The sequence below is a fragment of the Trematomus bernacchii genome, unplaced genomic scaffold (assembly GCF_902827165.1).
Source record: "Trematomus bernacchii unplaced genomic scaffold, fTreBer1.1, whole genome shotgun sequence".
NCBI classification, from domain to species: Eukaryota; Metazoa; Chordata; class Actinopteri; order Perciformes; family Nototheniidae; genus Trematomus; species Trematomus bernacchii.
Window position 1 is genome coordinate 904,707 of NW_022987731.1, and position 14,665 is coordinate 919,371.

Consider the following 14,665-nt stretch of genomic DNA (forward strand, 5'->3'; position numbering starts at 1 on the left):
TTCACTTTGTTTTGTTTCAGTATGTTCATCAGAGTAGGGTGATTAAGTAAAACTCAGGGAAGTGAAAGAAAACGATTAGCTTAAAGATGTTAAAAAGCTGTTGGTCAAGTGTCACATTTTAAATACAGTCATTTGATCCATTATGTATATACCAGTATGTATTTGTGCACTTTAAACATGTAATCAGGGGGTGTTACTACTTTTCTGGAAACCATTATCAGTATTCCTGTTTATTGTCTTCTATTCTGTTTTTGTCTCTCATGTTACATGTCGTATAATGTGTTGTAACATTGTTACAATGTAGTCAAAAACAAACACCATTAACTATAAAGTTGTATTGTATACTTTGAAACGAGAGAAAATCTGGGAAAATTGGGGGATTTATTTGGAATATACACACAAATAGAAATCGTTACAAAACTATTTCAGTTCAACAAGAAATATAAACATTAGTAAGGGGATTGGATTTGGATATCTAATATCATGCATCAACATTCAAATATACCAGAATGATAAATATTTGCAGTTTTTAACTCTAAGTATCTTATTTTGTTGCTTAGTACACTGTAGCAAGTGGATGTGCCCCTTGTGGTCAACAAGTTATACTAAGAAAGTAGGAGACATACTGAAAACACAGGGCTGATACTACGGAGACACAGAAAGCTAGTGTAGTCTTTTCGAAGGAACAGGACAATGGCTCTCAACTTTTCTCATCTCTGACTATCTTATTAAAAACTAACATGTCAACTTTTCCTCTAAGCTTTGTTCTTGTCTGAATCTTCTTGGTCTGCACTCGCCCCCTTGCTGCCAAATCGTTGGTTAAGCTCTGATGTCAGCACCGAGCAGCAGGATTTCTGTGGAAGGAAAGGTAAAGAAAACGGGGGGTTACGTATTGTAACCCTGGTTATATAAGCACAGGCGGAGCCCTCCACTGGACTCTATGGGTACTACCCTTAACCATGCTATGCGAGCATTCACATACTGAGTTGCATAAACGTAGCCGGCGAATCGGGGCGAGCCTACCTGAATGCGCGCGCAGTCCCATAGTAAATAAGGTGGCTACGCCTCCTGCCTGTCATCCTACACCCTCTTCAGCGAGCGGCATAGGAAAGACAGGGCCCCTAGGTAGAGGGCTCCGCCTGTGCTTATATAACCAGGGTTACAATATGTAACCCCCCATTATATTTCACACAGGCTCCGCCCTCTACTGGACTCTATGGGTACAGTGGGTGGAGCCCTGATGGATAAACGCCCTGTCGTTCAACAACATCGACCCATAACACTGCCCCTGACCGGCTTTTGGTCCCCACACTCATACACGCTTACCTCGTGTAGAGTGTGCATGGAAAATAGTGAGGAAGGCGAGGAGAGTCCTCCAGTCCTGTACGGGGTTTACAGCATACTACGTCTCCCGGGTCCCTAAGGCGCATGGGAAAACATAAGCGCACTATGTCCCAGGGGGGGGGGGATCAGATGCCTACTGACCCACAGCTCCCCCCCCTTTTATCCTGGATTAAGTGTTTAAGTCATGGATGTTTAAAGTTTAACTTCTTCGTATTTGTCTAATGTGATAGTTTACTTTTCATTCATGAAGTATGACGCTGCGCTGTCAGTACGCTTGTCCATGTCTGTGATTGGTCAAATGTTGCTAACCCCGCCCCTTTCACGTGAACGCGCTCTCAGCCGGACAGAAAAAACATGAGTTGATTTACCGAGTTGATAACCAACGTCGTAGGACCGCTTAGCGAGTTCTCGTTTGTTAGGGTTAGTTAAGCCAGATAACTCAAACATATCCAGGGTATGTTGAACTGGCTTCGTAGTACAGGGCACAGGTATGGTGTTTTCCAATGCTCTCTATCTTAATTGAGCATGATAACGTGCTAATATTTAGCATGTATGATGTTTTCCAACTTACTTTAGCATACTAACGTGCTGACATTTATCAGGGATGAATTTGACCTTATTCTCCAATTACATTAGCATATTCATGTGCTAATGTTTGGTAGGTATGATGTTTCCAATGTTTTGCATCTTAGTTTAGCACGCTAGTGCAGATTTTCTGCAGGTAGGCTATAATGTTATACAATGTCTTATCTTAGTTAAGCATGCTAACGTGCTAACCTGTGCCAAGCCCTTTACACATGTTGCCATGCTCTTGTTTGACGGACCATTACTCCAAAACTCATGATGGGATGTGATTTGGTCAAACCCCAAGTACTGGGCAAATGTCATGGTGGTGCTATGTCAGGGGACCCTAACAAAGTGAGAATAATGTATTTGCTGGGCACCATAGATATGTGTGATATGTTTTGGTTGCGCTAGATGGGCTCACCTACAGTAACTCTGTGATACTCTTCCCTACCTTGCTATCCTTAGCTTGGTTGTGGGCCCTGGATACAAGCTCCAGCAGGGCCAACAGGAGCCCAACACCCAGGCCCAGCCCCAGGAAGAGAAAGAGGCCCTGGAGGTCGTGTGGCTGCAGGGCCCCGGAGGCATCAGCCCCATCAGCCCCCACACAGCTGGTGGCCCACCACTTGTGCCGCAGAGACGTCAGCTCTCCAGACTCACTGAGCTCCAGAATAGCCAGGGTTAGGTTTTTGACCAGCGGGGAACCTGATCATGAAAGAGAGGTGGTGTAATCGAAGAAAGAGACAATCAGCGATAATCTTCTGTAACTTGATTCACTTTAGGATTTACATCAGATGCTAAACCTGCACACCATTCAGCTACAAGAGCATTGATGAGTTCCAAAATGTAGAGGTAAGGGTTTATGTTTATGTTCAGGTCGTATTCCACACCAAACTGGGATGATAGCTTTTATTAACTCAAGAAAGCAACAATTCCAAAATGCTCACACAAAGTTGTAAGAATACTGTTGTGTACGATATTATCTATGCTTAAAGTGGACCTATCATGCTATATTTGAATAATATAGTGTAGGACCATACCTACAGTATATACGGCATATTTATACTTTTTCTTTTTCAAAATACCAAACAGATCATGCATTTTAGCCATGCCTCATTTCGCTCAATTTGCACTTTTTTAGCTCTGTTTTTGCAAGGGCTGATTCTGTGAGAACAGCACCATCTACAGGCCTGGCATATGTACTACAGCGTCTCCAGCGCTTTCGAACGGCAATGGCCGTGGCTGTCTCCTCCTGATTGGTGGAGTTGGCCCAATAGCCGTAGCGCCACCGTCCTGACGTCAGGACAGTGTTCAAATCTGGATCAGTTTTGATCAGATCCGTTGCAGCCCCTTTTTTTAGAGATTTGGGTATGGAGGAAAATAGAGAGGGTTGTGTTTTCTGACACTTGGTGAGTTCCCTGGAACACCGGGGACACATATTCATGTATAAAAGACGTACAAAAGTGCATTTTGCATGATAGGTCCCCTTTAAGCTTTAATCGTTGGCACTAAGGAGTCCAGTCCAAACCACAACAGCCACACGCAAACTTATGTGGACTGTAGTGTAATTTAAGACATGGAGATGTAGTTGTTACCTTTACTTTTACAATTTTAGTTTGATTCAGGAATTCAAAAAATGTCAGACATAAGACATTTCGGTTTAGTTTATCTACTAGAGGAATGTGTCCTTGGCTTGTCGAAGTAGTCTTTGAACACTCGAAAAAGAACCAAGGTTGTGTGTAGTTTTAAAATTCACAGTTTAAAGGTCACCTATTATGCTATATTTGGGGGATCCAGCTAGCCGACTGTATATAGGGGACAATAGGTTGGGGCGTGGGCGGGACGTTGCCAAGAGTTCAATGTAAAGCCAGCCCACATTTCCAATAGTACGTCATATTGGCAGAAAATCTGGATCAGCTCTGTTGAACCCCCGTTTTTAGAGATGTGGGTAAGGAGGAAAAGAGAGAGGGTTGTATTTTCTGACACACCGGGGACACATATGTATGTATACATGACATCAAAAGGTGCAGTTTGCATAATAGGTGACCTTTAAGAAAAAAGTTTTAAACAATGTTTTAACAATCTACACAACCTGTCAAACGCAAAGACATCCCCAAAGTTCAGGACCACCAACCTTCAGGTGCTGCGATGCTGTAGGCTCTCATCGCGATGACTTCCTGTGAACGGTGAAGGTCACAATAGCGAGCCGTTGCCAAATCCAAAGACACAGCTTCACCAATGAAGGCAAAGTTTCCCTCCTGGGCTCGACGTATCCCCTCCTCCATGCTGGACACGTAGTTCTTCTTACGCTCCATGTGTTGGTAGATACGGTGGTATACGGGGTTCTTGGAATTCTAGTAAAAAATACAAAATAAAACATTTTAATCTTACCATTGTCCTTAAGACTGCATTCTAAGGCTGCACTAAATCAAGACCACATGTATGAATGAGCTGTAATGACTGTGAACTGCCTTAAAGAAAGACTTGGAGGATCCACCCTCTATGGTGCCATAATCGATGGCATTCTGGTTAGAAAGGTCTTCAAAACTCTCGACAGGGAGTTGTTTGCTGGAGTGAAGCTTTGAGGTGAAGTTGCCAAAGTAGCTGGCCAGAAGCAGAACAGCAAACAGCCACCAGATGGCGCTGACTACACGTCCAGACAGGGCCTTGGGGTGAGGACCAGCACCTGGAGGACAGAGAGGACAGTGAGGACAGAGAGGACAGTGAGGACGCTGCACAGGACTGCAGGAAACCAACTCCTTTTAAAGCTAGCACTTATACTCATATAAATGTAAGCTCGATACCGAATACAGACACGGTTCACTGACAATGATCACAACATTGAGTTGTTGATGTTGTTTTCGTGTGATGTTATTGAAATATGACTGATCTGACTCAAAATTCCCTTTGTAAAATACTTCTCACAAAATCACTTTCCGCCAATCTTTGAGAATGTAAAAGGTAATGGTAATGCATGGTGCATCAAGTTTACCAACACTTTACAACATTGAAAATGTTCATCATTGAATTTATAACTGTATTTGTATTGCCATTAATGCAAAGAGTTAAGAGTACAATTTCAGGTATTAAAAAAGATGTAGGGTACCAATTCCTCTTTAGATGTATGTATTTTTATTGAATATTTTGACTGTAAATAAAGATATTATATTCTTGGGTATAATCCTACACTACAGTACTGTAAATCCTAAATATATAAGCTACACTTCTAAGCCATTTTGTCATACTGTGAATTCATAAAGTGTCCACAGTACTGAGAGAGCCTACAGAAGGAGACAGCAGTGTGTGTGTGTGTGTGTGTGTGTGTGTGTGTGTGTGTGTGTGTGTGTGTGTGTGTGTGTGTGTGTGTGTGTGTGTGTGTGTTTGTCAGTTTACCTTGCAGGGTCAGAGCCCCGGTGAGGTACCAGAAGCTGTGCAGCAGAGTGAAGCTGTGCTCCTCTGTCTCTGGCTCCGCCCATTCTGTGGGACTAATCCTGCAGACAAAAAGGACAGGCCTCAGAACCAGCACTGTATATCGGGATGTGGAAACGTGCTTCACAAACATGCACCTCTCCTACATTGTAAAGAGTAGTACGGATAAATACATGTCTCTGAACCCTCATATTCAGATAAAATACTGTACACACTTGAACACAACACTTCTCAGTCCCAAATCTGAATCAAATTGTTTGGTGACAATTGCTTTGGACATTTTGCACTTACCTGCCCACCAGGAATATGCAGAGACCTGTCAACAGGAAGGCGATGAGGATGCCCCCCCACATGCTGGGGGAGAAGGGGGACAGCAGGCTGAAGCTGCTCCCTTCAGAGGCCTTGTCTCTGCGCAGGAGGAAGCTGAGGCCTGTCTGCATGAAGGGGGTGGTCATGTCCACAAACTGCTCCCTGGTGGCCGTAAGGGTCAGCGGGGCCACGGCCAGGTCCGCCTCCTGATGGGGGGGCACAAGGTTTCGAATATCCATATCATTTATGTTTGGTAACCATTTCAATTGACCACTTGCAAGCCAAATACTGTATATATTTGACCTACATAATGGGATTGGTAAAGTTGAATTAATTCATATATTTCTGAAAACTTTGGGTCTTCACTTCTAGATCAGGTTGTACTGATTGCACCAGTTTGGGATGCCACATTTAAACCAATTAAGAGCTTCTTTAAAAGCTTATACATACAAAAAGATATACTCAATTAAATATCCATGCAGTTTCATTTATATGAAGACTTAGCTCACCACATGTTCCATTATGAATATTTTGGGTAAGCTAAAACACACATTACAAAGTGTAGGTTATGCTCCAACAGGATTGTGCTGCTATACTTTAAGCAGAGCCAGCACTGTGACCCACCCCTCTGATGACCTCCCCGATCAACCCGTTCCAGTTCCCGCTGGCGTCCATGGCTCCGTAGCGGTTGTCCTTCACCAGCTGCAGCTTGTAGCTGAAGCCCAGCCTCTTGGAGAGCTCAGAGATCAGGTCGATGCAGTATCCCTCCAGCTCGGGACCTTTGCTCATGGTGTACGGATCTTGCTGAGGAGGACAGAACAAACAAATGATCTCCTCATGGAGTATACATTGAGGGGGAGCTAGACGCAGTAACAGTTAAGGCAACACCATCCTTTCAAGATGACGAGGATATCTTTTTAAAAGATTAAATAAATTAATTGGTTAATGAAATAGCTTCTTTTGGATAATCTTATGATTTTAGAATGTTTGTGATTTCCTTCCTTGTGCAATGTTTTAAAAGTGGGGATATATCAAGATGGGAGGGGTCATTTAAAGATTTTCAGGATATGCACTAGCAGTATTTAAAGGTAAAATTATGAATTTCTTCCCAGTAAAAGTAAAGAAAATGTATGATTGAATAAAGGGCCAGACTATACAATTTAATATTTTTTGCGTAAAACATATTGTACCTATTTGTCATTATCATTTATATCAGTTATGATTACTTTGTACTCATCAAGGTCCCTTTTGGAGATCTGGAAAGACGTGACTTTGATACAACAATGTCAGCCGAGGTAGAAACAGGAGCAGTCAGACCATCTGTCTAATCCAACAGTTCATCCTGATAATAAGCCACTCTATTCAGGGGTAGGACTGAACGTGAGGGCACTCAAATGTTCTAATCCCTGAATGAATGGAAAAACTGTAAAGAACTTTTATAGGTACAGTTAGGGAAAGTTGGAAAAGGAAGAGTGACTATATGTTAACTGTTTTTTGACCCCATTTATTATAGACAAGAAGCTGGGATGGGAAGTGGACGTTGTCACTGTTACCACTTTTGCTACGGTTTTAAAGCCTTGAGTTGAGGATTTTAGTCATTGTTATCTTGGGTTTGTGCCGTCTCCATCAAGTTTTTTTGGAGCTCATATCAACTGAACGCTGAACGACATTTATACGAAACCAAAATAGTTGCCTACTAGTTGCTGCTCTATCATCAATTTTCATCTAAATATGAACATGATGCTGTATTAAAAAAAGACATGGAACCAGTAATTGAGCCAACAATTGCATTATAAAAATATTTCGTGAGGTAATAAAACCAGTGAGAAGTAGGTTGTTTTTCTTATATAATGATGTACAGTGCCCCCTGCTGGCCATTATAAACACATGCAGGTTTCTCTACTGGCATTGAAAAAGACCTTTTCAAGAATTGAAAACAAACTGTGAAAGGGTTGAAGTTTTAAGAAGAAAACTTGGATGAGAGCCAGAGCGGACAATGCAGTGGTATCAACCTGTCAATCACAAGGTAGTCCCGCCCTAAAGTGTAAACTTCATTGTCCATTTTACTCTAAATAGAACCATAATGTACAAATAAACATGATGATGTATTGAAGAAGACTTGAAACTAGCAATTAAGACAATAATGTAATTAGGAAAATATTTACTTAGGTAATAAATCAAGTGAGAGGAAGGTTGATTTTCTTATAGACTTCCATACAATACTTCTCTACTGTCCGTTCTGCTCCTGATATACTGAAGCTTTTCTTGCAAATGCAAAAACACTTATTTGCACAACCAACCACCTTAAAGTAGGGATCATCTACATGCACACATGAACAAATATAGCCCAACAAATAATATATCAGAAGCTAAAACTGTCATGATAAAAACAAAAATAGAATCGGCTTATATAAAGGCCGGTAACATCCTGTCTGATGTTCTGACTGATCATGTTCCTTCACCTCAGGGATCTTCACCACTTTGTTTTCTCTAAACCTTGCCAGTACAATTGTATAGTTCAAGTAAGAGAAATGATGACCAAACTACCACATTAAAAACCTTTTTTTAGTGAACCAGAATGACTCTTAGTAATTACATTTATGTTTCACGGATGACTCTGCCACTTTGGCATTCTCAAGCAGAGAGTGGCACAAAGAAAGAATACCTTTATAGTGGTGATGGATAACTCCTTGGCATCTAGAATGGAAAACAAAAACAAGCATCACAATAAATGATCTGTAAAGAAGCAAGTCGATGTAATTAAGCATGAGCAGCAGCACAAAGATGAGAGGATTTAGACTAAGCCTGTTCCTTGGCTTATTAGGGCTTTTGGTCTCATGTCTACAGGCTTATGCAGAGCGGCCTCTGAAAGCCTAATGAAGCATATTGTTGCTTTGAGTCCCCTTCATGTGTTTTTCTCTCAGCCACAGTCATAAATAAGCCAAACAGCCAGTGCAGGACAAAGACAGTCTTTTGGTCGGTTGTTTTTCAGCAGACCTGGAGAAAGGGGCTCCATAGTGAGGTACAGAGCGAGGGGGGGTGACTGGGCCGCCAATGGGGGATCAAAGTTGGGCTGTTGTTCCAGAACCCCCCATGTAATCCAAGCAGAAGATGAACCCCATCCCCTGACATTCCCCAAGACTCTCAGAGTTGTTTTTCTTTTAGCTGTAACTGTGACCAATGGCATTCCCAGCGTGTCCAGAGCGCCCTAACATGCCCTGCCAGGGTCCATGGAAGGAGGGTGGGGGGGGAAACGGGGGTGCCAGGGGTGCAAGTTCCTCATAATTGCGTGCCATGACAAAAGGAGCCTGGTTGTGTCATTTAGAGCTCATGACACCCCATCACCCTCCTCCGGGGAAGATGGCAGGACCGTGATGTGCGGAGATGGCTGTCAGTTCTCCGCCTGCAGAGTCTCCGTCCCACATGGTTAACTGATTGATCTCAGTGCTTTCTGGACCACAGCTAGGAGGTAGCCCCTCCACTGGTGAGAAATGGGATGCTGCCCCGCTCTGCTCTGATTCGACTCCAGCAGGGTCAGCGGGCAGAGAGTCAAATGTGAGGAATCACTTCGGGAGCGTGACCCAGCCGGAGCCCGCTGGCACCGGGCCGGGTTAGTTCTGTGGACAGGGAGCAGAGCCACGGCTGCTCTGGAGGGGGGGGGGCTAAACTCTCTGAGAAAAACCTTAGAGGCAGGAACCATAAAGCAACTTGCAGCACAAAGCAGTGTTCTAGTACGGAAGAGGATTAAAACCACCGATTTCTCTCTTGTGTCTTTTCTTCGTTTTTTTATTTTCTTCCAGAAAATCTCAGAATCCTGACTTTCTTTTCACTTTAGGTCACATCTCAAAAACATGTTCTCATGTGGCCATAAGAATCCTCATCCATATTCTAGAATAAATCAGCAGCAACTGACAAAATTGTTTGACTTGAACAGAATTTGGTCAAAGAAAAAAGGAAATTCTGCAAAACCCTGAATACGTGAATTGATAATAAATAACTCATCTTTAAAAAGTCTTCCTATCTATAATATCAGCACATGGCACTACCTTATGGCTTGGGTTGGGCTGTATGCTGATTTATAAGGTTGGGCAACTTGCTTCGGTGTGTTCGGGTCTCCCGTGACCCGTTTCAAGTCAAAATGATATAATAACTACGCTCTAGTTTTTTGTATCGGAACAAGGCACCATGATATCCTCCACAGCAGCTATATAAACACCACAACACTGATTTTGACCATTTTAGCCAAGTCTGAAGGTCTCGAAAAAAGAAAGTGTATCATTTGGTGTTCGGGTCTCCCATCCCTCTGGCCCCCCCTCCCCCCACGGGAACTCGAACTTGAACCTGAACCTGAACACGCACGTGTGCAATATGTGGTGTAATGTGTTTTGGGGCAATCAAATTAAATTACAAAAGGATTGTACGGTTATGAATGCATTATAAGTTAGTTATGATGTAGTTAAAACAATATTGGATGATAGTCATTTATGTTTTGGACTGAAATAAATCATGGGTCAAAATTGACCCGCGAACACCATGAACGGTAACAGTTTTTGAACACAACACAAGGGGAGATGTTGATTTTTTTTTTTAAACAAGCTGAAAGTAAATGTAGTTATTTGATCAATTCTGGTCTCCCACATGAAAACAGGATGTGCCCCACAGACCTCCTCACACCTAATAAGGACACAGCTTCCTGCTCTGACACAGAACACATTGGTTTGGGACGTAGTTTGGGAGGTCCAAAATTGTCCTACATAACATAATTCAAAAGACCTACTGGGCTCCAACAACCACAAAAACAAAAGTCACCATTAACCCTCCTATTGTCTTTGTTTCCCCCCCACCCCTTACTTTGGTGTTCGCGGTCAAATTTGACCGGCCCTGATTCACATGGGGGGATGGGCACATAAGGGGGGGAACACATCTAGAGTATGTGTGTGTGTGTGTGTGTGTGTGTGTGTGTGTGTGTGTGTGTGTGTGTGTGTGTGTGTGTGTGTGTGTGTGTGTGTGTGTGTGTGTGTGTGTGTGTGTGTGTGTTTTATCTGATCCGGACGGTTACTAATTCATTTTCTTTACGGCCGGGAACACCATGGGTGTTACAAAGTTGACTAAACCATCCAAAATTCAATGAAAATGGTGATCAGTAATTTTCTATGTTCAAATGTGAAGGATATCATAAATCCTTAATGCAATCGAATGTAAAACAAAAAGGTTATGATTGATGAAAGTAGTAAATCGGTCAGATTTGACCCGAAGACAACAGGAGGGTTAAAATGTGTTTTAAACATTATTATATCAACATCCCTCACTTTTGAGTTTACAGGATATATCATTATTTGTTGGGGATAGTGCACTTTAATCACCAGTTTATGAATCAAAAACTACAAAACCTAGCAGAAAGTGAGCAGTTGCATAACGTTGATGGAACAAAGGCACCATAAAGCCAAACTTATGTTATTTTCAGTTTGCCTATTTAGCACTCAGAGGCAGTAACATTAAAACTCCAACAATTTTGATAGCTATTAAGTTAAAACAGCACTGACTATTGCAGGTAAAGTTGTGGGATGCATTCTTGAGAAAAGAAACGATAAGTTCTGACATGAAGAGCATCAAGTGAAACCGGTTCATCCATCACAACATATCCCAGCTCAACACAATGGCAAGTAAATGAGGACAATGAACATTAGTAAAAGTCCTGAATGAGATGTATTTTTTTTGGCAATACAAATCACATGGCACATATACAAAGACAGCTTGTTTAGCGTGTACCTTGGCCATTAAAAAGACAATTAAAGAAAAGTAGCACTTAAGAATTGAACTTATGCAGCAACATTTGTCAGCACTTTTTCTTGTTGTTCTGAGTTATGGCTTATTGCACTTATTGTACATCGCTCTGGACAAAAGCGTCAGCTAAATGCAATGTAAAGTCCGAAGGAGCATGTTCCATGTGTGTCAGTGTCAGGTTGTTTCTCACCTGCAGTCACTGTCCCTGCAGTCAGAGCCGCCACACAGCACATCAGAGACATGAAGCCTGCCATGCTGCCGAAACCTGAAACAACACCATATGTGCACACGGCTCATTTCAGGGACGATTTGCCTGATCATGTTCCAAATATTTAAATATTACTCAGTGATGTTCATAGTAGAAAAAATTACTTTAATCAAATGCTGACACAAGTTATGAATAAAACAAATGTGGCTTACCTCAGTAGCGTCAGGTGGCGTGTGAATTATAACCCTTGATTTATTTAGAACAAGTCTTGGAAGAGTGCAGTGGGACTGTTTGTGGGCAGGAGAGTGGGGTTTATATGGGGGAGGAAGGGAGGAGACAGAACCCCAAAGGGAGTATTCACTCGTGACTGTTTAGCAAGTACAGAAACAAGTTAGAGATATCATATCATGTTCCTGGAGCAGGATGTAGTATACGCCCACATTCTTGTTTGAAGGAGATATATTTTGAAGCAGAACATGTGTTTTTCTTTCTTCCACCATTTCAACTCATAACAAAACAAGTTTTTTAACAGTAAAACCTTAGAGTTACATGAACAAATACATAATCAGATTACTGGTCATACTAATAAAAATGTAAAAAAATGGGGATTACTAGCAGGATAACAATGCAACAATACATTCAAGATTAACATCAACATAGTATCCAAGTACTGCCTGGGTTTACTTTTGGTCCTAATTCAGGCTACTTTCATTCTTTATTTTAAAATGTTTTCAAGTAAATGAACACCTCATCATTTAACTAAATTATGTGTTTGCTTCTAATTCAAGTATTAAACTGAAACAGCATTTGTTAACTTTACTATTCTGTAGGCCAAGCCGATAAATTAAGAGTCACATTTTTGGAGTGTGTGGGAGATAAACTCCCTCTGGAGGAAACACAGGGATTTTAGCCTTTGCAGAAACTTATATAACACCTTACAGGAAAGGGAACAACCCAAAAAGCACAATAGGTCCTCTTTAACCGGAGGGACTCCTACATCTTTCTTGAAACACAGCAACTGAAAACATGTGAAAACAAGAGAAAACATCAGCTCAGTTAGTGATCTTATATTTCGTTTTCAAGGAAATAAAAAGCAATTCACTGATTTTGTCTGTGATGAGCTTTTTCCATATACATGAAATGATCTGCTGTGATTCATATTGAATTAGTATCCCCAAAAACAAGACCTATGTTTGTCTTGGAAAATCCTACTTGCTTTAGCAGAAGCTAACAACTCAAATTGGTTTGCAAAACACCAAAAACAGGCAGTGATTTCATCAGAGGAGGGGCTGCTTTCATTCTGTGAGATGAAAACACTCTCTGAGGCCTGAAGTGCAGGAAAGGGCCTGGAGGTTCCAGTTGAGGGGCCCGACCGTGCCAAATTGTCTAGATAAATATGGCTTGAAGAGAGATTCTGTAGTTTCTTGGAATCCTAATGAAGCTGTCTTTTGTGTTTGTGTGCTGGCTGGAGCGGAGTCTGTGGAGCTGAAATGAGCATGTCGCGCCTCACAAAGTGCTGCGGAGCTGGGAAAGGGTCCTGGCAGGGTCCTGGCAGGGTCCTGGGTCCTGGCAGGGCCCCACTGCTCGCCAGAGGTGGCCGTCAGCTTTGGAAACCACAGAGCGGACACAAAGGACCAATCAGTGTCCTGAGAGGCTTCACAGGGCACAGGAGCTGTCAGAGGGAGCTGGGTCAATATCACTATAAAGTAACTTTGGCGTCCCCATCAGAATCACTCTGTTAGCAGAATAATGAAACTCTGAGGTCTTATTATAAAAGGCCAAACATTTACACACATATCAGTACAATGATAAGTCTCTTGAAATGTGTTTCCTTCATTTTATACCTTATTTTTTCATTGGATGTACGTGATTTTGGCATGTCCCATTGTTTGTACCATTGTCCACCCTGTCAGCAAGCCTTCCCATCACAGGGTGGACATGGTACAAATAGTTTGCCATCGTTTCATTATTATCCAAATACTTTTTCCATTAACTGAAATATATTGTTGAGAAAGGGACTATAGCTTTCTGAAAATGTACATTTTATAATCACAATGTAATTACAATGTATTTATTCTTTGAATTGTGTCCATGACAGGGTGGATACATTTAGCTGTTTGCATGTACTCGCAGTTCATTTATAAAAAGTGTGGGAGCTTGACCAACATCCATTTCTAACAGCATAACGTATATTTGATACAATGAATATGAAGTTCAATGGAAAGTCTCAAATGCACCGTATGGTGATATTGAGCCAGCTGATCGCAACACATTCCCATCACCTCAAACTGTAGCATTCATCCATTACTGTTATCATCAGGGATGGGAGGCTTACTTTAAAATATACATTGTTACAATTACTAGTTACCTCTAAAAAGAAATGTAATCAGTAACCTAGTTTTAATATCAAAGTATAAAAGTAACGTAACCTGATTACTTTCTTTTACTTTTGGATTACATTGATATCAAATAAAATGTGGATAAATATAAAGAAACTAATATATTTAGTATGAAAAATGTGTCCTCTGCTCAGAGATTTTATTAATAGGAAAAGCTGCGTTTCATGAAGCATATTCAGGCAGCAGTCTATTCACCAACACTGAAACACGTGAGCACATACTACAGTTTAAAAAAGCAGAAATAACATCTCAGCTGACAGAAAATGCTCCGTTTTAGTTTAATACACACAGTTAAGCTCACACACTATTTTATGAACATAGATTCACCTGCTGAATTAAAAACAGAACAAATGAAGCAAAGAAAGTGAAAACCATAAAGCAGATTCAGGCAGTAGGCGTATAGATTCACACTGAAAGTATTATCCTACAGAACAGTACAGCTCTAAGAGAAGAGACAACATCTGATCCTTTACAACAGACACTATATGATCTTTTTAGTTTGTTACTAACATTGTAATCCTGCTAGTAATCCCCCATTTTTTAAATGTAACAGTAATCTGATTACATCTGTTTGGAATACAGTCTCCTTTGTGTGTCCCTGATAATCCTGTTACATAACAGTTACTCC

At 41.4% G+C, this 14,665-nt stretch overlaps 1 protein-coding gene across 1 annotated transcript; it reads right to left on the minus strand.

Annotated features, from left to right (window-relative positions):
• Nucleotides 1-362: 362 nt before the first annotated feature.
• On the minus strand, nucleotides 363-11,979 carry si:ch211-251b21.1 (uncharacterized protein LOC571720 homolog). Its single transcript, XM_034145660.1, has 10 exons — nucleotides 11,851-11,979; nucleotides 11,621-11,695; nucleotides 8,312-8,343; nucleotides 6,271-6,450; nucleotides 5,629-5,852; nucleotides 5,302-5,399; nucleotides 4,380-4,594; nucleotides 4,043-4,262; nucleotides 2,363-2,613; nucleotides 363-854 (listed from the first exon to the last, which is right to left on the minus strand). Exons 2-10 carry the CDS (start codon nucleotides 11,682-11,684, stop codon nucleotides 756-758), a joined length of 1,383 nt encoding a protein of 460 aa, XP_034001551.1. The 5' UTR covers nucleotides 11,685-11,695; nucleotides 11,851-11,979; the 3' UTR covers nucleotides 363-755.
• Between the last annotated feature and the right edge of the window lie 2,686 nt (nucleotides 11,980-14,665).

What these genes read in the sequence shown, in the direction of transcription:
- si:ch211-251b21.1 (XM_034145660.1), bottom strand. Translation starts at nt 11,684, where the DNA reads ATGGCAGGCTTCATGTCTCTGATGTGCTGTGTGGCGGCTCTGACTGCA. An exon ending in TATCCATCACCACTATAAAG is followed by an intron (nt 6,451 to 8,311) that starts GTATTCTTTCTT and finishes TGTCCTCCTCAG; the next exon opens with CAAGATCCGTACACCATGAG. An exon ending in CGGGGCTCTGACCCTGCAAG is followed by an intron (nt 4,595 to 5,301) that starts GTAAACTGACAA and finishes TCTGTCCTCCAG; the next exon opens with GTGCTGGTCCTCACCCCAAG.